The following is a 23,572-nucleotide window of genomic DNA, read 5'->3' as shown; positions in this document are numbered from 1 at the left end:
AATAAGAATGTATTATTCACCTAGTACCTTTTATACCATATGTTTGTCACCTTATTTCTTTTCAAAATTCATTATAAATTCATACGACCTCCAAGAACCACCCGATTTGAGAATCTTGGTCCGCCACTCCTGCCCTCCATTTCCATTTTCATGGTACTAATTCTAACTTCCGGATACATGATACCTGTTCACGAACACCACCAGCCGCCAACATGTGTTCCTTGGAATCGATGGATGGCTTGAAGTTAACGAGGTTATTGTAAGAGTAATAACAATGGTAGCTTTCTTGCTGCAAATTCATCTTCTGCAGCTAACCTGGTCAGAAAGATTAGAAAATGGAACTCAGAAATAGCATTCACACTAGTACCCAATGTCCTAAGTTCGATTTTCCTCTCCCATTTCCGCTTGTACAAACCCAATATCTGGAGAGCACAATTCAAACTTGGGCGCAAGGAGGCAGGTGGGCAGATTGTTGTAGTAAGCTAGCCTAAACCATAGTTGCTACCTTTGTCATACTTCAGTTGTCACGAAGATCTTGTAATTTAGGTTACACTAGAAAATTTGCCCGCTCTTTGCTGTGGTTTTGAAACCATTATCCATAACATGCATGAATAATTTCCACTGAAAGTAACTAAAAAAACGGTCTAATACCTAAGAACTAATAAAGTGAAACTTTGCTTGCTATATATGGATATGCATGCTATAAGAACGTATACAATCAAAGGGGCGGATTTCAAAGACAACTAATATGACCATTGTCTCAGTAATTACATAAAACTCAAAAGGTTACGTTCAAGTATGTTGATTCTCTTTGCGCTGATCACCATGGAAAAGAGGATTTGTTGTTTTCAAATGAAGACGACGTCCAACTTCTCACCCAAACAAAATAATATACCAAAAAATGAAGTCAAAATGATAGCGTATGTAAAAGAGAAAACATTGAAACAAAAGCATATGAATGAAACCATATACGGTTGTTTGAAACTAAGATATATAAAACTCAAAACAAAAGCCTCATTAAGAAAGAGAACACACAGTTCTGATTAGGCTATACACAACAGAGAGGGGAGAGAGAGAGAGAGAGAGCGAGAGAGCGAGAGAGCAGTGAACTGATCTGTGCTTCTCTTCCTTATGATCCTCTTAAATGTAATTCTGCACATTTCTAAACCAAATTACTAAGTAGAATTCAAAGAAATTTAAAGAAACCTAGTAAAGATTCAAGCTTTTTGATTATCTGAAAGATAAACATAACCCCATGTAACAAAAACAAATTTATGAAACAAAAGTCATGATTTTAGCCACAAAGAGAGAGAGAGAGAGAGAGAGAGAGAGAGAGAGAGAGATTGCTTTTTGAACTATGCAGAATGTGCATCATAAACAAAATGATATTTTTGGCAAAAAAGCATCACCTTTAGGCCCCAAATGAAAGAATTTGAGAGAGAGAGAGAGCATACGTGGTTGCCAAGAAGATGCAGAGAGCATTTCCATTTCCTGTAAAATTTTTCAATGTGACTAGTATACGGAGTGGTATAATACGTGTTATTATACAAATGATAGGATATGTGTGTTAAAATGTTAATAACTTAAAAAATAAAATTTTCCACCATTTATATAAAAACACGTGGTGTACCCGTGTTCCGGTCACAATAAAAAATTTCTCCTGAACAAACTAAGAAACAGAGCATTAACAAATACACACGCACAAATCTCAAAGGAAATTGGTAAGCAATAATCCAGTTAAATAATTAGAAAGCCAGGGGAAAGTTCTGAAACTCAAAAAAGACTCCGAACAAAACCTTGAGTGCATGCATTGTTTTTTTATCTATTTCAAAGAGAAAAGCACATAACCCAGTTGAGGAAAAGCCTTAAGAGAATCATGTTAGGGCCCACCAGGCCAAAATATGGTTCTAACCCCTAAGCCCATAAGTGTAGATGTCGGAAACTGTTATTTGCACACCAAAACTAGTTCCATATCGTCTTTCATTTCATGGTCGAAACTATTCGGAGCATAAGAATCTTGTTTTGGCGTGCATTTATCATTTCCTCAATTTTCAACTTCTTTGTCCTTTTTGTCCTCTTAGGTATTCACAAAAGCAAAATGTAGCTTTGATTTCACAGTCCTAGGTTTGGTTTGTTCTGGTTGTCTGTTAAAACAAAGTAATCAGCTCCTTTCTCTCTTTGAAATTGTCACGACAACGAATTTGATATATAATCCGTATTTGACAGTAGAATACAGACTATGGAAAGTGCATAAAACAATCGAAACATTCCAGCACTTTCACATTGAATTTCTTTTCGTTCTTCTTCTTGTTCATCTTTCTCCCAATGATCATGAAGAAGAAACACCTGTCTTCTGCTACCACCTCTTTGAAGATGTGGTACTCATTGCCAAAGCTTCTCATGTTCTTCTTTGTTTTTGCCGCCCTTTCTTTTCCCTCCATTTCATCGTCTTATCCACCACCTTCTAATCACTTCTCTTATCCAGTTTCATCGGCTTCTCCACCTTATGATCAAAGCTCTTATACTGATCACTGTGATTCAATTGTTCGCTGGTCAAAACCAAGAATATATGTAGGTTCTCAAATCCTCAACCGCCATACAGGTTACTACACTGGTGGAAGTGGAATTCTCGGTCAAAAATCATCATTTCTGCCTTTTCACGAGCCCGAAGATTCAATTCAGTTCAACTTCTGGAGTGTTCAAACCACTTATGTACCAGGCTTGTTCACGATTGAAGGAAGTCTTCTATTTCCAAGAAGCAGTGTGTCTTACTATGTGGGAAATGTCTCAAAAAGTCATCGACCAAGTTCGGTAAGTTTTAAACTAAGTGGATTCTGGTCAGAATCTTCTGGGAAGATTTGCATGGTTGGATCAAGTTCTAATTACTTGGGACATGGTCGTTGGCTTTATTATCCTGCTGTTCTTAAGCTTTATAATGTCATGAATTCCACTAATGTTACTAGTTTGATTAGTGGAACCTTCGAGAGCTCGATGAAATTTAAGAGCAATCCACGGTATTTTGAACCAGTCTCAATTTTGATAATTCCTCGTATAAATTATGAGTACTCTTTGGTGTCAAATAAATCTGATAACAGTTGTTCTGGTGGAAGAAATATTCACCTGAGTTCTTTGCCGATAGAGCCAGTTTGTTCAGTACTTTCAAGAGTAAGAAGACATGAGTTTGAGCTCAAATACTCAAGTCATTGCCTTTCTGCAAAGAACTGCTCTCCGGTTGCTGCTTCTGATTTACCTCACATTGTGTCGTTGAAGGCTATTGAGTGTTCGGAGAACACAAAAAGGATGAGAGTTCAAGTCGAATTTGGAGACAGTAGCAATCCCTGGTACCGGAGGCCCTTTTATCCCAATACAACATTGGTTGGGGAAGCGTCATGGGATGCAAAGAACAATCAGCTATGTGTTGTTGCTTGTCGAATCTTGAATGCAACAGATTCTATCACTAATAGTACTCATGTGGATGATTGTTCAACAAGATTGAGCTTGAGGTTTCCTGCAATATGGACGATCGGAAAGACAAGTAGCACTGTGGGCCATATTTGGAGCAACAAAAATGCGACAGAGTTGGGTTACTTTGAAAGCATCGCATTTGAAAGTCCTCAGAATTATATTGGAAGGTTTCTACCTCCAGGCTTGAAATATGAGTATACTAAACTTGACAAAGTAACCAAGATGTGCCCGAGAAAGAAGGCTGCTCATCGCAAGACCTACAAATATCCAAAACCGCTTTCTTATGACATGCGATTTGGCATGCAAGTCAAATACGAAGGGGAGGTTGCATGGGGCAGTGCTGCTCCTGTCTCCATCGGAAACAGGTTTTACCATCGTTATGGATATTTAAATGGTGCAAGCAGGGAACGCTTTGTACCTCCTGTGAGCTACAGCTACAACGACATCCCTGTCAATATCAGCTACCAAATAAGCATCAATTTCAATCCGTTGGGAAATGTAATTTCTAAACTGAAAAGATCTTCAAATTCAAGTGAAGTGATAATTTATGCTGAAGGGATCTACGATCCTACTGATGGATCCCTGTGTATGGTAGGATGCCGAAATCTGGGCCCAGACAGTCAACAAGAAGCAGATGATTCTGTAGATTGTGAGATTCTTGTCAAATTTCAGTTCCCTCCAACAAACAAAAAGAATGCAGATGTTATCAAGGGCAGCATTGAAAGCACACGGAAAGAGTCCGATCCTCTTCATTTCGGAAGTTGGGGTTTGTCTTCAGATTCTATTACTGTAGTTGTAGCAGAGCGATCCATTTGGAGGATGGATGCGGAGATTACCTTGGTTCTGATATCCACCACACTTGCATGTGTATTTGTGGCATTACAACTCTTCCATGTGAAAAAACATCCCGATGTGCTTCCCTCCATTTCCACTTTCATGCTACTAATTCTAAGTCTGGGCTACATGATACCTCTTATGCTAAACTTGAAAGCCATGTTCGCGAATAACACCAACGTTCAACATGTGCTCCTTGGAGGCGGTGGATGGCTTGAAGCTAACGAGGAAATTGTAAGAGTGGTAACAATGGTTGCTTTTTTGTTGCAAATCCGTCTTCTGCAGCTAACATTGGCAGAAAGATCACAAAATGGAACCCGAAAGGAGCTCTGGCTCAAGGAAAGGAAATCTCTCTTTGTGGTTTTACCTGTATATGCTGCAGGGGCTTTAGCTGCTTTCCTTCTTCATAGACAGAATTGGACCAAAAGCCACAAAATTAGCGCCGCAACTTCCTATCCGGACCATTCAATTTTGGGTACTGCCTTGAAGTCTTATGCCGGTTTAGTGATGGATGGTTTTCTGCTACCTCAGATACTGCTCAACATGTTCTGTGAATCGAAGGAAAAGGCTCTGTCTGTTTGGTTCTACATCGGAACAACTTTTGTTCGAGGTCTGCCACATGCATATGATCTGCTCAGGGCTCACAACTCTGCTCTTCGCCAATGGAATCATTCCCACATTTATGCAGGTTCTGCTGTAGACTTTTACTCCACTGCTTGGGATGTCCTTATTCCGTTCGGAGGTCTGCTGTTTGCCGGCATCATTTCCTTGCAGCAGAAGTTTGGGGGTCTTTGCGTTCTTCCTCCAAAGTTGAGAGATTTTGTTGCATATGAGAAGGTTCCGACGGTCGCTGAAACTGAAGGGTAATGAGCAAAGTGACCAGGTGTAGCCCTCCGTTATCGGTGGAGGTTTCTGTTACAGTGAATGCAGACTGTAGAGAGGATTGGACATGTTCTTTGTTTTGGATTTTTAAGCATGTAGGAGGAGTTCAGAAAAGAAAGAAAAGTTGTATGGTTTTGCTTTTTATTTCTTTATTTCTTTTTTCGATTTTGTCGAACACCTCAGTTGTAATGCTTGGAATAAATTTTGAATGTTAGGCAATTTTTAAAAAGGAAAACTAATGAAAAAAGTTTCAAAACTTTGAGTTTTAACTATAAGCACAAAATAAAGGGTAAAGTGAATAGTACCAGGATTGACTTTTTAGTGTAAAAATGTGATTTTTCGTTAAAGTGAATAGTACCGAAAACTTTTCGTTAAAATTATCTTTTTAAAATGGGCCGTAGGGTTTTAACTTTTGCAAATTGTATCTTGGATTTTTGGAATCGCATCAATCTCTATCTTTAATCTGTTTTTCATTTTTGTTTTTATCTTGATGTCTTTCATCTTCTTGACGGTCTAATACTTTGTCAAATTGATGATGTAGTAACTTTGTTATGGTCATAATTTTTATTTATTTTTCTTTATGACAATTTTTTCGCCTACTAGTATGTTTACAACCAATTGCATGAGGAGGAAATGAGTCGGAACGTTAAGGGTACGTTTAGATGAAGAAATTTCAAATTCCAAAGCCGTTTTGAGATAATTAATGGTGAATTAAATAGATCACAAAAAATTAAATAAGAGGAATTAGCAATGCACCACATGAGCATTATGAAAATATGTAAAAGAAATTTGTAAATGACATCTTCCAAATAGTCATTTGTAAGTTCTTTTCATATGCCCCGTAATGGTCATATGTAAATGTATTTTTATGCAGTCTTATCTAACTTTTTGTTACTCATTTCTTCATCACTTTGTTGTCTCGCCTCAGTAGGAAAAGTTTCTCACCAAACCATACTAAAAAAACAACTGACCCACACTAGCAAACGCGTCTGCGACAAAGTTAGCTTCATAGGAAATATCATAAAACAATATATCTGAAGTTTGCAATTCAACTTTTGAATATTATACACCAAGTGGAGGTGTGCAAGGGTGGAAATTGTCAAGTTTACAGCATCAATAATTATCTTTTATTTCTTCTAATTCCAAATTTTTTTCCATTAAAAATTGATTATATTGTTTATTTTTTCGACTTAACTGTCAAAGTATTTGTACTGTTCAATAAGAAAATGGGACATTCAACTGAAGCCAACTCCAATGCAGATTGCAGGCCTCACAGTGTCCTTCCTTACATAGCAGTAGGACCGCTAGAGGACTATCCCAATGCTAATGGTTGACCTGGTACTACTAGTACTGCATAAAAATATCGTCTCCTTGATCATCTTTCTCGAAATCCACTTATCTAGTCCATGACCAAAGAATCCATGGCTATCTCCATGATCATCTTTTTACCGAATCTTCTTATGTTCGTCTTTCTTTTCTTCACCACCTCTTCTGCAGCTTCCTCTAAATACGATCACCAAACCGCTTACGCTGATCACTGTGCTTCATTTGTTCCCCAATCTTTCCCGAAAGGTTTTGCGCTAGGACCGCCCTACGCACACCTCCTCACAGGTTACTACACCGGTGGCGGTGGCAGTGGCATTCTAAGTCCTATCTCATCGTATAATCATAGTGAAAAATCTGTTCAATTCTTTATCTTGAAGACTAGAGAAACTGATGTTCCAGGCTTGATCAAGATTCAAGGGACTTTACTATTTCCGGGTACATATTACTTTGTGGGGAATTCTTCCACCACAAGGAACAGTTTCTCATCTGGATCAGTTCCTCGTCCAAGAAGATCAATACGTTTTAAACTTGGTGGGTTCTGGTTACAATCTTCCGGGAAGATTTGTATGGTTGGTTCCGGTTATGGTAACTCAAAAGGACGAAGTTATTCGCTCAACATTCATCCTATTTTTAAGCTCTACAACTTCATGAATTCCACTAGTGTCACGAGTTTGATTCGCGGAACTTTGGGGAACATGATCAGTTCCAAGAATGATCCAGATTATTTTGAACCTATCTCTATTTTGATGCTTCCTGGTATGAACTACCAGTACACTCTGATTTCAAATAGTTCTGAAAACAGAAGTACTTCTGGTGGAAGTGATAATTCCAATCCCACAAGTTCCTTGAATATAAAGAGATTTTGTTCTGTACTCTCAAGAGAAGTGCGAAATCATGCATTTGATCTCAAATACTCAAGCCGGTGCTCTCCTGCCAAGAACTGCACTCCTTTGATCGCATCTGGTTTGGCTCGTGTTGTTTCGTTGAAGCCTATCGAGTGTCTGAAAGATGCGAAAAGGTTGAGATTTCTGGTGGAATTTGTAGACAGCAGCAACGTCTGGTATCGAAGGCCATTCGATCCCAATACAACTTTGACTGGAGAAGGCTCATGGGATGCAGAGAAAAATCAGCTGTCTTGTGTTGCGTGCCGATTCTTGGATGCAGCAGGTTCTTGGAACAATACTCGTGTTGGTGATTGTTCAACAAGAATTACCTTGAGGTTTCCTGCAGTATGGACAATCGGAAAGACAAGTAGCATGGCAGGGGAGATTTGGAGCAACAAAAGTGTGACAGAGTCGGGTTACTTTGAGAAGATCATGTTCGAAAGTCCTCAGGATGACATTGGAAGGGTTCTGATTCCTGGTGTGAAGTATGAGTACACCAAAACCAAACAAGTAAGCAATTTGTGCCCAAAAAAGAAGACTGCTCATCACAAGACCAACGTATACCCAAGTCCGTTTTCTTATGACATGAGTTTTGATATGTCAGCTAAGAATTCTAAACGACAAGCTGCGTGGGGTAATTCTGTCCCGATTTCTGTTGGCAATCAATTTTATCAGGCGTATTGGTATTCGATGCAAGATGTGAATTCGACGGCAAGCACTGAATCTGAATCTGAATCTGTAGCTCCTGACAGCTCTCCTGTGAGATACAGCTTCAACCACAGCGATCCGTACAATATTAGCTACAAAATAAGCATCCACCGGCTATCTGATGCAAAGTTTGGAAATACATCAGTTTTAAATGAAATGCAGATCTTTGCCGAAGGTATCTATGATGAAACCGAAGGCAGCCTGTGCATGATAGGCTGCAGAAAACTGGTCTCAAAGGGTCAGCAGCCAACAAATGATTCTGTAGATTGCGAAATTGCTGTCAATTTTCTGTTCCCTCCAACATATCCAACCAACAATTCGGGATTCATCAAGGGCAGCATAAAAAGCACACGAGAAACGTCAGACCCTCTTCATTTTGAAACTTGGGTTTTAACCTCAGCTTCCTTCACCCTCTTCAAAGAAAGGCGGTCCATTTGGAGGATGGATGTGGAGATCATATTGGTTCTTATATCCACCACGCTGGCGTGCTTCTTTGTGGCACGACAACTCTTCCATGTGAAAAAGTATCCAGATGTTCTTCCCTCCATTTCCATTTTCATGCTACTAATTCTAAGTCTTGGCTACATGATACCACTTATGCTAAACTTCGAAGCCATATTCATGAGTAGCACCAACCGCCAAAATGTGTTCCTTGGAACCGGAGGATGGCTTGAAGTTAATGAGGTAATTGTGAGGGTGATAACAATGGTAGCGTTCTTGCTGCAAATCCGTCTTCTGCAGCTAACTTGGTCAGCAAGATCAAAAAATGGAAATCGCAACAAGCTCTGGCTCATGGAGAAAAAGACACTCTTTGTGGCCTTACTACTATACGTTGCAGGGGCTTTCACAGCTTTGCTTCTGCATGAACATATTTGGAAGAAGAGCTATTATGCGGAGCACTCAATTTTTAGCATTGCCTTCAAATCTTATGCTGGTTTGGTTTTGGACGGCTTTTTGCTGCCTCAAATTGTGCTCAACATGTTCTGCAAATCAAAGGAAAATGCTCTAACCATTTCGTTCTATGTAGGAACAACTTTTGTTCGAGCGCTGCCACATGCATACGATCTTTACAGGGCTCGCAACTTTGCTCATCACCAATTTAATGAGTCGTACCTGTATGCAAGCCCTGCAACAGATTTTTACTCCACTGCTTGTGATGTCATAATTCCTTTTGGGGGTTTAGTGTTTGCTGGTGTCATTTTCTTGCAGCAGAAGTTTGGGGGCCGTTGCATTCTCCCCCAAAAGTTGATAGAGTTGGGTGAATATGAGAAGGTCCCTACTGCTACTGAAGGGTAATTTAATCTTCTCTCGTTTTTACTAGTATGTATCAAGTTTTAGCTTTTCTTATTTTTATCTTGCTTTCCGTTTGTAATGTGTTGAACTTGTAAGCTATCATGTGTGCACTTCCATTTTTCTTTTCTTTAAGATAACAAACAATATGTGCTTCTGTCACGAGAGTGAAATCGGTGTGTGATAGGTTAATGCAAATATGTCTCGAGGATACAATAAAACTTAGTACTCAATTGTTGTTCAACTGTGTTTCTGCACACATTCTAGAGATTTTCGATAAGAAAACAAAATGAAAACTAGCAAGAAAAATGTGAAAGACATGGATAGGAAAGAAGCGGAAGTTTAGAGTGCTTAGAATAATCTGCAGAATAGTTGCAGAACCAGCAGCGTTCCATAGAGTTCTTTGCATCCTTTCTAAATAGTGGTAATTTTGTTCACTTTTTTCTCTCATTTATATAACGGTATTCTAATATACTCTTAACGGGAAAGAGATTTGAACCAACTGATCTAAAACCTATATATGCAGATATGATGCAATTTTAGACAACACAAAAGTTCCTCTAAATAATCATCAAAACTGTCCGTAATAAAAAAGATGGAGTAAAGGAGCTTGTACCTTCATTGGTTAAGAACTTTCTTCCTGTAGCAAGGTCTTTGTGTTCGTCTCTGCCTCAGTGCAACCCTCCGGGCATGGCCAAGGGCTGTAGCTTCACTGACAAGGGCCCTCGTCCTCACCCCTCAGATTGCTTCCTGCAAAGTTCATTCACTTAGGCACTAATATAAATTTTTATTTACTATTTACAATATGGAACCATAGATGCTACCTTTGTCTTACTTCAGTGGTCACAAAGATGCTGTTGGAAACTGTTATTTTCAGTCCGTCTTACATGTTCGAAAGTATCCGGAGCATAAGAATCTTGTTTTGAAGTGCATTTATCATTTCCTCAATTTTCCATTTCTTTGCCCCCGTGAATGCAGCTTTGGTTTCACAGTCCTGGGTTTTGTTCTAGCTGTCTATGAATACCAAGTCATAAGTCCTTTTTCTCTTTGGTTTCACAGTCCGGAGCATAACTCTTTCTCCCAATGTTCATGAAGAAAGCACCTGTCTTCTGCTACCACCTCTTTAAAGCTGTGGTACTCATTGCCGAAGCTTCTCATGTTCTTCGTTTTTGCCGCCTTTTCCTTTTATCCACCACATTCTAATAGCTTCTCTTATCCTGTTTCATCGCCTCCTCCACCTTATGATCACATCTCATATTCTGTTCATTGCCATTCAATTGTTCCCGGGTCATGGAGAAGAAGGCGTTCGTTGTGGCTTTACTAGTATATACTGTAGGGGCTTTAGCTGCTTCGCTACTGATGGACTGGAGGAATTTTGGCACTGTGCCGCTGAAAACGATGTGATACTTTCAGATTATCACGATCTTCCCTGCCTTGAAATCATATGCTGGCTTGGTTTCGGATGGCTTTTTGCTGTCTCAAATTCTGCTCGACATGCTCTGCAATTCCAACCAAAAGGCTCGCTCAGTTTCATCCTACATTGGAAAGACTTTCATTCGAGTGCTGCCGCACGCATACGATCTTTACAGGGCTCGAAGTCACCGCTTTTCTCACCAGAAATTCTTACATTTATGCAAGTCCCACAGCAGATTTGTACTCCTTTGCTTGGGATGTAATTATACCTGGTGGACGTCTACTGCCTGCCGGCATCATTACTTGAAGCAGAAGTTTGGCGGTCGTTTAATTCTTCCTCAAAAGTTGAGATCGTTGTCTGAATATGAGGTCCCTACAGTTACTGAAGTGTAATTGCCAAAGTGATGTACCTTCAATCCGCAGACGTTTTTCGAAGGCGTTTAGAAGGCAACAAAGAACAATTTATGTACTTCCCTCTCGGACGAGGTCCTCGGATTTGCATCGGACAAAGCTTCGCAATGGTGGAAGAAAAACTTCGCAAGGATGCAAGACAATTTCAATAATTTCACAAGAGATTTGTAGTATTGCATAATTGCTCTAATTTCAATAATTTCTTTCAAATGTATCTTGTGACATCCCACATCGCCTAAAGAAGTGATCCTTAAATAAATATTCTCATCCTTACCTAGCATGAGGCCTTTTGGGAGCTCACTGGCTTCGGGTTCCATGGGAACTCCGAAGTTAAGCGAGTAGCGCGCGAGAGCAATCCCATAATGGGTGACCCACTGGGAAGTTGCTCGTGAGTTCCCAAAAACAAAACCGTAAGGGAATGGTAAGCCCAAAGCGGACAATATCGGGAATGGTAAGCCCAAAGCGGACAATATCGTGCTACGGTGGTGGAGCGGACCCGGAAAGTGATCCGCCCCGGGTTGGGATGTGACATATCTCAAATGCAACAACAAATATTCTAAACTTGTATAAAGGCACCCGTTTTCCCTCTCGGTTTCGCCTAACACTTGAATATATACAGGTAGAACACAAAAATTCAAGGACTAGGATAAGTACTGGGAGGCAGGATTTAGCACCTTACAAAAAGATTCTCAGATTCCATCAAGAAGCAAAGATTGCGAAAGTAAAATTATACATCTGAGCTATTTGACTGGGGTCCTTGGGTGAGTCTCTGCATCTCGTTTTGGTCATTTAGAGTTTCGATCAGAAGTGGCGGAGCATACTGGGCAGTCCCTTGGTGCTCTTCAGAATCCTGGCAGAATGAAAGAATGATGGTATCGATTGACATCTCCACCACAGCAAAGAAAAGAGTGGCAACCACATAACCGAGAGCCCAGCAAACCTGCACAAACATATAAGAGCAGATTAATGACGGAACATACTCTACCCGACCAGAGTGCTCTGGTTCATGTCATTCAACATAGACTATGCGAATAATACAAGGAAAGCTTCGTCGGTGAAAGAGGTTTGTTTATCCACTTTCCTGCTCTAGCCAATTTTCATTTCAGTAGTTTCATCAGATAATGAAAAATAGTCGCAAAACGCACTATCTTAGATCATAAACATACCAACACAGGAAACAGTGGAGAAGTGATCTTGTTGTGGCCAGATTTGTATTTGTGGGTATCCAACATAAGGAAAGCGAAAAGGGCTGTTGAGAGGCTAACACATAATTTTCCAAGGAATAGGATGATGTCTCCAATCACGTTCACCTTCCCTATCCGAAGAATGTTACTAATGATCAAATCTGTTGCGATTGCAGAAGCCTTGCAGAAGCTTTTACCCGTTATAGCAATCTGCAACAGTAACAAGCATATTTTCAAGAAACAAATCAGATGAACAAACCATATAGAATAAAAGGTGTTCAAACTCAGCCACCGGGATTTGAGAACCAAAAACTAATAAATAAACACATAAAAAGAGGAAAGTAAAGGACTACATTAGTGTTTAGCACTAATGTAGTACTATAGCCTGTAGGTTACAACAAAATGAGTGAAGTCTACTTGGTAGCCTTCATGTTCCTTCTCGCGTCTTTATTCTTTCAAGCTGCTCAGAGTTTTTACTTCATTTTTTACCCCTTCCAACTACATGTGGCCAAGAATCAGTTATGTTAAACAACACACGAGTTCCATAATGGCATATAACTCACACTACAACCCGGACATTGTGTACTCAAAACAAGCTTCAGACTTGAGAACAATGTTGGGGATACATTATCCAATCATGAAAAAATCTTCAGGAATGGATGTCCCAAGTAGTTCCATAGGCACTGCTTCTAGCATCTTGGTCAAACAGGAAACCGGTTGAGGAATTTGACAATCTTCTCAAGCCAACAAATAAGTTCCTCTTCCATGCAGTCGCCATATTAGGATGAATGAATATGAACAAAAACATGATTAACTCTATATATGAAAATATGAAGGGTACTAGTTATGTCAAATTACCATAATGTAGGCATTGCGATTGACTGATTTGATTGTCCACTCAATACACCTCAGGAAAAATCTAGAAGTATGGTACACGGCCTTTCCAAACCAGTTATCGGGTGTGGTTCCAGCCACTTTTAGCCTGCGACGAATTGACTCAAGCATAAAGCGGATTGATTCCACAAATGACACTATCAGGGAGCCGAGAGCAACCGACCCAAGGTTATAGCGTGCAAGGCGTTTCATGGAGGCAAAGACTGGAAGAAATGGAATTTCTGGCTGCATTGAAGAAGATAATGAGAAATTGAAGGAAAAAAAAACTAGCACACGGTGAAATAAAAAACTAGTCCTCAGAAAGAAAATCTCGGGTAACTTGATTTGGAAGTTACTAAACAAGACCCAAAATATTCAGACTCCAGCAGATATTACCTATGTTTGGGCTGACAGTTCCCGAACATAAATTCAACATATAAGCACATGCAGACATAGGCACGCATGTCGCCTAACGATGGAACCTTATGTTTTATGAAATAAGAATATTACTAAACTATTTGATGCTATAATATAAACCTAGCCTTCAACACCCAGTCTCATGTTTATATACCTATATTGTTCATTCTTGCAATCCAAATACAATGATGAAATCCAGACCTATAACAGAGACCTACGAGCAACTTTGTGGTAACCTATGCATACAGCTTAGTAACTTACTGAAGTTTCACCACGAGCCCAATAATAAGAAGCAACAGCACCCGCAATAACTGTGGAAGAGCATGCTATGAAAAACTGGGTAGCCCAATAACCCCCAAATAGGTGGAAAAGGATGGCAACTCCAATATGAGGAGTGTAATGAATGCTATAACCGCAACAACGATCACAGTTCACTCGTTTTGACACAAGATCATAAGCACAGCAGTTCAAATTGCAGTCATTCTGGACAACCTGACCAGAACTGAACAGATGGAAAGCAGCTGAAAACCAGAACATGTAGAAAATTGCAAGGATGGTATATGGAATGACTGGGAATATTATGAGCGCCTGAGCTTCTCCTATGACCTTTGCAGCAACCTGCATACAGATTAATGTGTAGAGCCATTAAAGTTAAGTAAAAACTTCTGATGAAGAAGACTATTCGGTATTATGTTAAACAAAGTTGTGAGTGCTGGTATTCCCAGATGTGGAAGGGTGCGCATGTTGGGTGTGCTCCTGGCGACACCAGCACTTGCTTCGGTGAAAGTTTGGTAATAATATATGCACAAATGATATGTAATTACTTCACTTTCTTAAATAATCAGCATTCTTCCAGAAATTAATAAAGTCTTTTTGTAATATGGGAAACAAGGCTCAACAGAACCTCTGATGCATATTAGCTACTCTTAGTTCTGCTTTATACAAATTCCTGACCATCATAACTTTTCTTTATTTGACAACTTGAACAAGTTCAAGACATCAAAAGATAAATATGGATTTGTGGAAAATTCTTTGGGCTTCCAGTGTTAGTACCTTTATGCAACTCCAAGTGTGGATTTGCAGCACAACCCATGAGAAAAATCTTATGCCTAATCAATGTCTAAATGTATATATAGGTCGCTGATTATTCATTGTATAATGTTTCTTTCATTTTGTATGTTTCTTCTTAACATAAAACTAAATATTCAGAGGGAAACACTAGTCTAAACTAATTTAAGGGCTAATACCCATAATATCCTGCATCAGACTTTTACTTTAAATAAATGACCTACAACGTCTTGGAGCAGCTCCACCCAATTGGAGTATTTAGTTTTCAAATCAGAGAAACCATAACAGTTTTCAAACAAAAAGGTCTCTACGACTTTAAGTATCATCAACTTTTCACCATATATATGTTCATATAATTTCAAATGATTAATTGGACATGACTTGCCTTGAGGACAGACGTTGCCATAAGGATGCGGCGGACTATAGCTATTGATGTAAGGACAGAAACAACCATAATAGAGGTCATAATAACAGCAACAGCACGGAGATGATGTAATTCCTGAAAGATTGAAACCATTGAGTTAGTTGAAGATACATACGGACAGCTTCCAGGTTTAGGAGTGCTCAGTTAATGAAGGTACACACCCTTCCAATTATGCGAATGTATGGATCGTGCTCACCAATGATTGGGGAGATGCTATCATTTCCTATCCATCCGGCTAAAACCAAGCAAGAAAAATAAAATTCATCATTGTATTTTGTTGAATATTATCCACGCATACAAGCATAAAACTCAACTAAACAAGTAGACAACTAGAATATGTGAAGCAACATGCTTGAGTTCGAACAAGTATCAGTGTATATGATGAAACAGGACCCAACAATGCTGAGTAAGAGGAAACAAAAAGATGCACTTGTATGAAAACTCGGAAAAGTCTTTTTCGATACCAAATTATGGAGAACAAAGTTATTAACACTGACAAAACACAGTCCTAGACATTCTTTCCCATGTTCACAACAAAATCTGTTTGATGACCATAGCTATACTAATTTCCCTTCCCCTCTACCTTTTTCGTATGTAAGAACTGTCAAAATCTGTAACAAACTAACAACATGAATATGGATAGCTAATCATGAACAAGATCTAACTGGGAGAAGGGGTGAGGAAGGCAGGACTCAAGGTCACTGCGACTTTAAACCTTACAGCATGGTTTACCAAATAAGAGGATAAAGCACAGTGAGAGATAGCTCTTGACCTTTTAAGTAAAAGAACATTGTGACTGCTATCATCAGAATGTCAAAGAGACCGACTGTAATCCACGGCATTGCAGCAACAAAATGACGAATCAGAAGCAGCCAAATCACTGACAGAAAAAGTGGCAAAATTCCTCCACAAACAATCAGCACCGGCCATGCTTTTCCAATATCAGCCATGTATCTCTGTCAACAATGAACTTTTAGAGCTATAGAATATGAAAACAGTAAATGTACTACTAACAAAAAGATGCGCGTAGGTACTGTCAATGAAGATAGCTCTTTCGCGATAACTACCAAAAATAGCACTAATAGCCAAACTACTAAATTAATTTTATAAATGAAAATGCAACATGGTATATCAAAAACTAATTTTAGCCACAAATTATATTCTTTTTTAATTTGGTATGCCAATTGCAAACAAAGTCGAATGCGGAGAACTTTATACATTTTCACAGAATTTAGGAACTATACTCGTTAGAAAGAAGTAAAAGTAGTAACAAACGTTGCCTGACCTTTAAGACAGATGACCGAGAATTGATGGCCTTGTGAATAGATTTGTCTATAATAATGTCCTCATTGATTTTCACTCCACCCATTTGCTGCCAATGCGTCAAAGATACGTTGGAGGGACGAGCAATAAATTGGCAAGTCCAATAAACTGTACACGGAAGAATTTGCAGTAATGTTACAATGAAAGAATAAAAGATACAGGTAATGAAAGCACACAGGGACTCCAGATCGTCATTGTATGTCAAAAGTTTTCTCCCAACAGTAAACACATGTACATTGTACACAACAAACATCACATATGCAAGCAATAAATCCAAAACATGAAAAAGTTCAATAATTCCTAACGGAAGTGAGTTCATTTACCATTTATACTGGGAAATATGACAGGGTAACAAGGACCCTGAAGTTGAAGAGAGGTGTTTCTCAATTCTGGTGTAAGGAACTCATAATAATCATAATTCCTGTCGATCCAATCATCCATTGAGAGACGGATATCTCCATCAGGATAATCACACACCCAACTTAGTGAATCTTCATATGGGATAGGGCAATCCAATAAGCATATACTCCGAGCATTGGCCAACTTGAATTGATTGTCTTTTAAACCACTAAGGTAAACCTGGTTAGGATTTAACCAATATTTGAGTTCCAGCTCCTTAAGACCAGGTTTTGCATGCTTGTCACCACAAACATTTCCTTTGTAGTCCAGTCCATAAGTGAGCCTAATAAACCACAACACCATTAATGACCATGATGAAACCTTTATAACATGCCTTGAGTTGCTAGGAAATGGAAAACTAAAGAGAATTCAACTATGCAAAAAAGAAATGTAACCTCAGTGTAGCAAAATGAAGCCAACATATAGGAAACATACAATGTAGCCAAATATAAACAAAACTACTGCAAAAAACTACACGAAATCCAAAAAGAAAGACCAAACCAAGTAAGATACGGTAATGGTTATCTAAACATAAAGAAGGAAAATTGCCATAAGAAAATGTACCAAAACTAAATTAGCATTTCCGCTTTCGAAAAAGTAATGACACCTAGTTTTTCTACAAACAAATCACAAATTACACAAACTCAATCTTTCATGTTCAGCTTCTTGCCAAAATTCCCTCCAGCAGCAAAAGCTCTCTAGAAAAGGAAAACAGAGGGAAACTGAAAACCCAACAAAGATGTTATTGCTAAGAACAAACCCAATTGAGAAAAATACCAATGTTGCTAAAAACTGACAACCACCAAACAACATCATATGTTTAAGGTAGTTCCTTGGTGCATTAAACATAAAAATAAATAAATAAATACATAAAAAGACAATTGGGGACCAAGCCCAAATAATAAAGCAATTTCTGGTTTCATTTTATTCCAACAGATAAGTAACAGTGTGTATATGGAGACAACCCCAAAAATATAAATACCCATTTTGCAATACCTCGTATTTCTGAGCTAAAAGAGGAACCCATTCGAGAGCCGATGATTCTTACCTTAAAAATCACAAAAACACAAAAAAACAAACAAACAAACAAAAAAAAAAAAAAAAAAAAAAAAGGAAAGGGTGTGGCTAAGTTTCTAACCTTGAAGGGTTTCCTTGGTTGAATCCAAAGCTGGAGTTAACAATCATGGCAACCCAGAAGGCTATGAAGATTACGAGGAAGACAAGATCCCTGCATTTCCTGTTGTGCCTAATGATTGAACCCATTTGAGCACTACCATCACTTGGGGGGTACCTCCCTATGACTGCCCCCATAGGACCCCTCATTTTTCTCAGTGAAAACCACACTCGCAGACACAGAGAGATTGTTTCTCTCTGTCAAACTTCTTCAACAATGAGAGCGAGGGAGAGACAGAGATGAAAAGACAGCAGGAGGAGGGAGTGTCGCTGGGAGTGTGTGAAGGTCCCCTGAGGGTTTTTGAAGATTTGGAGTACTGTTTAATGAAGTCCTCTCTCTTTCTTCCTCTCTTTTTCCGACTTTAAGACAAAGATATCACTTTCGTTCTAGTTTTGTCGAGTGCTCGGCTTATAGCCTTACACTACGGCTCATTGGCTGCTAATGTCTCTTATGTTTATGCGTATCGAATATCGATTGAAAGATAATTAAATTTAGAATTTCGGTGTAAAAATGAATGTTCTAAAAAATTAAGTTTGTGGTGTGATAATCTACATTGATAAGTTTCTAATTTATCATATATGATTGCAATTTGGTAAGATAAAATTCTAGAAAAATTATTTTCGCTGTTCATTTATGTTTATTAATTATCTTTTGATTCTTTAAATCTAATGACCAAATAATAACACTGTATAAAGAGAGAGAAAAAGATGTGTGAATTTCACTTCCTTAATTCTATTGTAGCTTATCATACTCCTCACAAAATACTTTAACGCGTCTATTAAACAAAAGTTAATGAAGACATTCTACTATTAACCTTTTCATATGCGGCGTTAGACTCATTGAGTGAGGTTAATGTTAGGGTGGGTGGCACACGATACAACAGACCTGCTATTAGTGTAAGTGTGTCATACAAGTCTTTGTCTAGAAGATTAAACATTAGAAGTTTGGATGAGCCATACCTCATCTCAAACAGATCTAAATATGTATTTACTTTTCATCGCTAACCATTAAAATGTTAATCTTCATCTAACATCCGTTTGACATGTTAAACAAAAAAAAAAATCATCAACTTTTGCAAATAAATCAACGCCTATTTCTCCCAATTAAAATTTCAAAAAGTTTGTGGGAGTGAGATTCAACATTAATATGTGACTCTTCATTGTTTTATATTTGGTCAAAAAGCAGAAAAAGAAAAAGCAGCATAGAGATAAAGAGCCGTTAAAAGTTAAGCAGCTCCTACTACTCCTAGCCGCTGCACAAAACCAAGCCAGCTTGGGTGAGTATATTTATATTATTATATTTAAGTTTTAATAAATAATCTAATTAGAATTTTGATTATATTTAAATCCAGTAATTCCGCCGCTTAGCGGGTAATAATTTAATAAACTATGACAGAGACACTGACAAGGAAATATGTGCGCGCGATTGCGGTGCTCCTCGGCATAGTCTAGTTCTCGAGATATTTTTTAGTATGAAAAAAAAAAAAATTATCTTTTTTAGTATGATTGAAACACAGAATGATATATTAGCTGTTATTATGCAAATAGTAAAATATATATATTAAAAATTTAATAGCTTAAAAAATAAAAAATTTTATCATTTATATAAAAACATGTAATATACCATCCGTGTTTCGATCACAATGAAAATTTTCTCGTTATTCTCACTGTGCCAGCCGTTAGACTTGTTCCCTCGCTCATATCCCGATATGAATCACCATGTAGCCTTTTACTCCAACCTCTTCTCTTTCAACATTCCCCAAATTTTTTTATATCAAACGATAGATTTTATTCAATCAAATCTAATTGATAAGTTTATATCTTCATCAAGAATATTAAAAAGAAAATCGGAACCAATACAATTCCAAATAAAAATTCTCCCTACAAATTGCATGGAAGTTGCAACAACTATGTTGATTTCTCGATGAAAAAACACAAACTCCACGGATTCTATACCAATTGCAAGGTGCCAAATATCATGCAAAATACCTTCCAGTTGCGCATCAATAATCGTTCTTCGATTAATCATACGAACAAGCTCCTAACCTGAGCATCTAACTCGATAATTACCTTTGTAAATCCCTCTCTCCTGCAACCCCCTAGCGCATCCCTTACCGCCACCGCCTCAGCCATCTGAGCATTAGATGCTTGAATCAAAGTCGTACCTCCCGCCGCCTTCAGCAATCCCGCGAAGTCACGAATCACCCACCCCACAGCACCAGTCCCCCTCTTGGCATTCCACGCCGCATCACAATTTATCTTCACTGTACCGAAAGGAGGTTTCTTTCATTTTTTCTGACGACTCGGTTGCACTGCATCAGCAGCTTTCTTCGCCTTCCCTCCCACATCTTCTTCCTCTATTTGCATCTCCATTTCACGATATTCACCCAGGCTACGGTTCCAAAGCATGAGAGCATCAGATGGATATGCCAACATACCCCATTTAAAATCTTATTATCATTCCTACACTTCCATAACCTCCATATCCAAAACCACCCCCTGCAGCAGCTCATCTCCATCCTCCCTCCCCTTGAATTTAGCAATCAAATTCTTCCAACTCTCCAAAAAGTCGAATTAAATTATTATTTTTAAATGAAATTTATATTTTTATATGTTGTAACTATTTATGAATAAGATAGCAATCATAACTAGCTTAAATACTTAAATGCATTTAATTCTATAATGCAAGGTCAGTAGGTTCGTTTCATCTTTCTCGATGTCATGTATATAAAAAAGCAAATAAAAATACAAGATTTGAAGAGATGCTTTTTTTTTTTTTTTTCCTTGAATAGATGACGTTATGTCTGTCAATCTATAAATAATTCATCCTCACCGTAGCATGCGAATGTTATGTATATTGATAGAGATTATACGCGGGTCTCTGAAAAATTTCAACAAAATTGTGGTTCTCAATTTTGTTTGGCGTTTGGGATAGCGTTGGATAATCCACTAGATTCAATGTATGTTGAAGCAAGAAATTGACGTTCATAGTGTCTAATTTGTCTAAATTAAAGATAAGAGATAAATGAGACAAGTGTTAATCAACTATGAGCACAATAGCATAACGTAAATTGTCTTAATGACATAATTCTCAACATTGTTATGAGTGGAAGAAGAAAAAAAAGAAAGGAGGAAGAAACTTCATCATTAATATCTAACAGATGATTGAATAAATTAATTTAACGTATAGTTAATCAGTTATGACCACTGGAAAAAAAAAAGTAAAAAACAAAAAAAATCAGTTATGACCACGAAACCGTTTAACATTTAAAAAACATGCGAAACCGTTTAACATTTAAAAAATAATAATTAATAAGATTTTGAAAAATAATGGCAAGGTCGAACATTTATATTACAATTTTATTGGTTGTGATCGCAGCGTCGACGATGATTTTACCAGGACTTGCAACCTTAGCACCTTCGCCGTGGGATGATATGCAGAGATTTTATCACAGTTAAGTGTAGAAAAGAAATACATGATGCTATTTTCCAACCCAGAGATGCAGACCAAGTGAGCTTACCTTGTTGCCGTCGTCTTCAAAAAATGGGGCATGACTGCCACAAAGCATTAGTAGATAGAGCTCTTCAAGCTCCTCTTTCTAAAGTCGAGAAATTGCAGGCTCAGATCAATAGTTGGAATATTTGGAGAGGTTGTTTTCCAACTTCGAAAAAATAATTTTGGATAATAATTAGTTCCATGGTTGATCACTTGAACAAAGTAAAAAGGAGGTTTTGACGTGGAGTATAAAAATTGCAGATGTGTGTTAAGCTAGTTCGTTTGGTTAGAAAACAAAAAATACGTGGAGTATTAAAATTTAATCTCTGAACACTTTTATTTTACTATATATACATCTTAGTGATGGATTTTTGTTATGTACGTCAAGGCTAGTTTCCTTTAGCCTTCCTTTTTCTTTTGGGAGTTTTAACGAAAAGCACACGGCACTGTTCATTTTAACGAAAAATTATATTTTTACACTAAAAAGTCAATTATGGTACTATTCACTTTACCCTTTATTTTGTCTTTATCATTAAAACTTAAAGTTTTCAAACCCTTTTTATTAGTTTTCTTTTTTCTTTTTAGTAGAGAAATGCCGTTGAGCATAAGGGAAGGGAAAAATCAATGAGGATCGTACTTGCACCAGGCATGTAGGCATGATGGCTTTCGGCCTCCCTTAATTATAATTAAAAAAAATTCAATGGTGACATTAAAATTAAATGACATTAATAATGTAAAACTGGACGTACATTAGTTAGAGCACTTATTCTCCCTTTATATATACACTCAAGATCGAACATGCTACTCCTAGCAATTTAGATATTCTTTAAAGTTTAGTTTTGAATCCCCTCCCCACATCAATAATGAAAGAGAAGTTGTTAGCTCAAGCAACTCAAAAATCTCAATGAGACCGTACGTCTGCTTCTTTTTCAAGCGTTGTATTTTATTCGTAACCATGATTTACAGCTTTGAGTGCATTTTTATCACACTAATTAAAGGATAAATTATGTTGTTAACTGTGTCTCCTTTAATTAAAAATTAGATCAATAAGGTTTTTTTTATTATTTATTATAAAATGATATTACTGCTCTAAGCGTTAGATTAAGAGAAGATGGAGAATTTGAACATGAAACGTAATGAATTGAAGCGGAAGGTCTCTGTCCATCATGACAATCTACCACTTACAAATAAGGTTCATTGTTAAATTATACTTAGAAAAACACTTCAAACTCAATAATTATACTTAGAGATTTTTGAGACCCGGGGCGACGCCAAAAAAAGTGCCCTATTATTTATTTTCACACGTAAGACGTCGATAAAATTATACTTAGAAAAACACTTCAAACTCAATAATTTAGAAATATAGAAAGACTAATTTATTTTGTATCAAGAGAAAAAAACCAAAAAACTCCAGGCTTACAAGTAGATAGATGATGAGTTTTGTTTTCCATCTGAACTTTGAAAGTGTTTTTGTATAAATCGTGAGATGTTTTTTCTTATTTACTAACCTTGCCAATATGGGACTAAAAACGTAATGATGTTTTCGAGTCTTTAATTGATATGTATTAGAAATGAATAGGCACTAAATTAAACCTTTTGATGACATGTCATATAATTTGCAAATTTGCTCTAAAAATTTGGTTTACGTTTACTCATTGTTGAATATTAGACTTGAATTGAAACGAATATTTAAAAATAACAACTCACATGGCTACTAGCTAGTAACTAAAAATAAATTAACAACCAAACAAAATTTGTAAAAATTGGAAAGAATAAACATGCACGAAGCATTTCAAATTTATGACCTCTCGTTAATTTTAAACAACAAAAACCATTGCTTCTAATTAAACTTATTCATCCTTGAACCAAATTTTATAAATTTATACTCTTATGAAAAGAAATTTGTAAAAATTAGAAAGTAAACAAGCACATGTGGTGTTTTGAACCAAATACCTCATTATTTTCAAATGACAAAACTACCATTGAACCAAATTTTATAAAT

General features: G+C 37.5%; 3 protein-coding genes and 1 pseudogene across 3 annotated transcripts in view; 3 read left to right on the top strand and 1 right to left on the bottom strand.

Moving 5' to 3' along the window:
• LOC137742822 (uncharacterized) overlaps positions 1–352 on the top strand; it is a 9,636-nt pseudogene extending 9,284 nt beyond the window's left edge.
• The window catches only part of LOC137742823 (uncharacterized), a 6,655-nt gene extending 1,205 nt beyond the window's left edge, over positions 1–5,450 (top strand). Inside the window, exon 1 of the mRNA XM_068482773.2 lies at positions 1–5,450. This exon is cut by the window's left edge and continues 1,205 nt beyond it. Within this exon, the coding sequence (XP_068338874.2) occupies positions 2,326–5,166 (2,841 nt within the window). The 5' untranslated portion in view covers positions 1–2,325 and the 3' untranslated portion in view covers positions 5,167–5,450.
• Positions 5,451–6,445: 995 nt separating this feature from the next.
• Positions 6,446–9,633, top strand: LOC137742824 (uncharacterized). The gene has a single exon (XM_068482775.2). The coding sequence runs from the start codon at positions 6,588–6,590 to the stop codon at positions 9,393–9,395; it is 2,808 nt and encodes a 935-aa protein (XP_068338876.2). The 5' UTR covers positions 6,446–6,587; the 3' UTR covers positions 9,396–9,633.
• A 2,120-nt stretch (positions 9,634–11,753) lies between these two features.
• Positions 11,754–18,460, bottom strand: LOC137742857 (choline transporter protein 1). The gene is made up of 10 exons (XM_068482802.2): positions 18,040–18,460; positions 16,826–17,184; positions 16,465–16,610; positions 15,952–16,135; positions 15,341–15,414; positions 15,141–15,254; positions 13,949–14,305; positions 13,256–13,516; positions 12,380–12,607; positions 11,754–12,153 (listed from the first exon to the last, which is right to left on the bottom strand). The coding sequence occupies exons 1-10, from the start codon at positions 18,222–18,224 to the stop codon at positions 11,941–11,943; spliced, it is 2,121 nt and encodes a 706-aa protein (XP_068338903.2). The 5' UTR covers positions 18,225–18,460; the 3' UTR covers positions 11,754–11,940.
• Positions 18,461–23,572: the final 5,112 nt, after the last annotated feature.

Source organism: Pyrus communis, chromosome 11 (genome assembly GCF_041283825.1).
Source record: "Pyrus communis isolate YQ-2024b chromosome 11, ASM4128382v1, whole genome shotgun sequence".
NCBI classification, from domain to species: Eukaryota; Viridiplantae; Streptophyta; class Magnoliopsida; order Rosales; family Rosaceae; genus Pyrus; species Pyrus communis.
This window is presented reverse-complemented; position numbering and strand designations above follow the sequence as displayed.

Coding starts and splice junctions, on each gene's coding strand:
- LOC137742824 (XM_068482775.2), top strand. CDS start 6,588: ATGACCAAAGAATCCATGGCTATCTCCATGATCATCTTTTTACCGAAT.
- LOC137742857 (XM_068482802.2), bottom strand. CDS start 18,224: ATGAGGGGTCCTATGGGGGCAGTCATAGGGAGGTACCCCCCAAGTGAT. Junction 15,415..15,951: donor AATGTTCTTTTACTTAAAAG/GTCAAGAGCTAT, acceptor GCTTGGTTTTAG/CCGGATGGATAGGAAATGAT. Junction 14,306..15,140: donor TGGCAACGTCTGTCCTCAAG/GCAAGTCATGTC, acceptor ATCTGTATGCAG/GTTGCTGCAAAGGTCATAGG.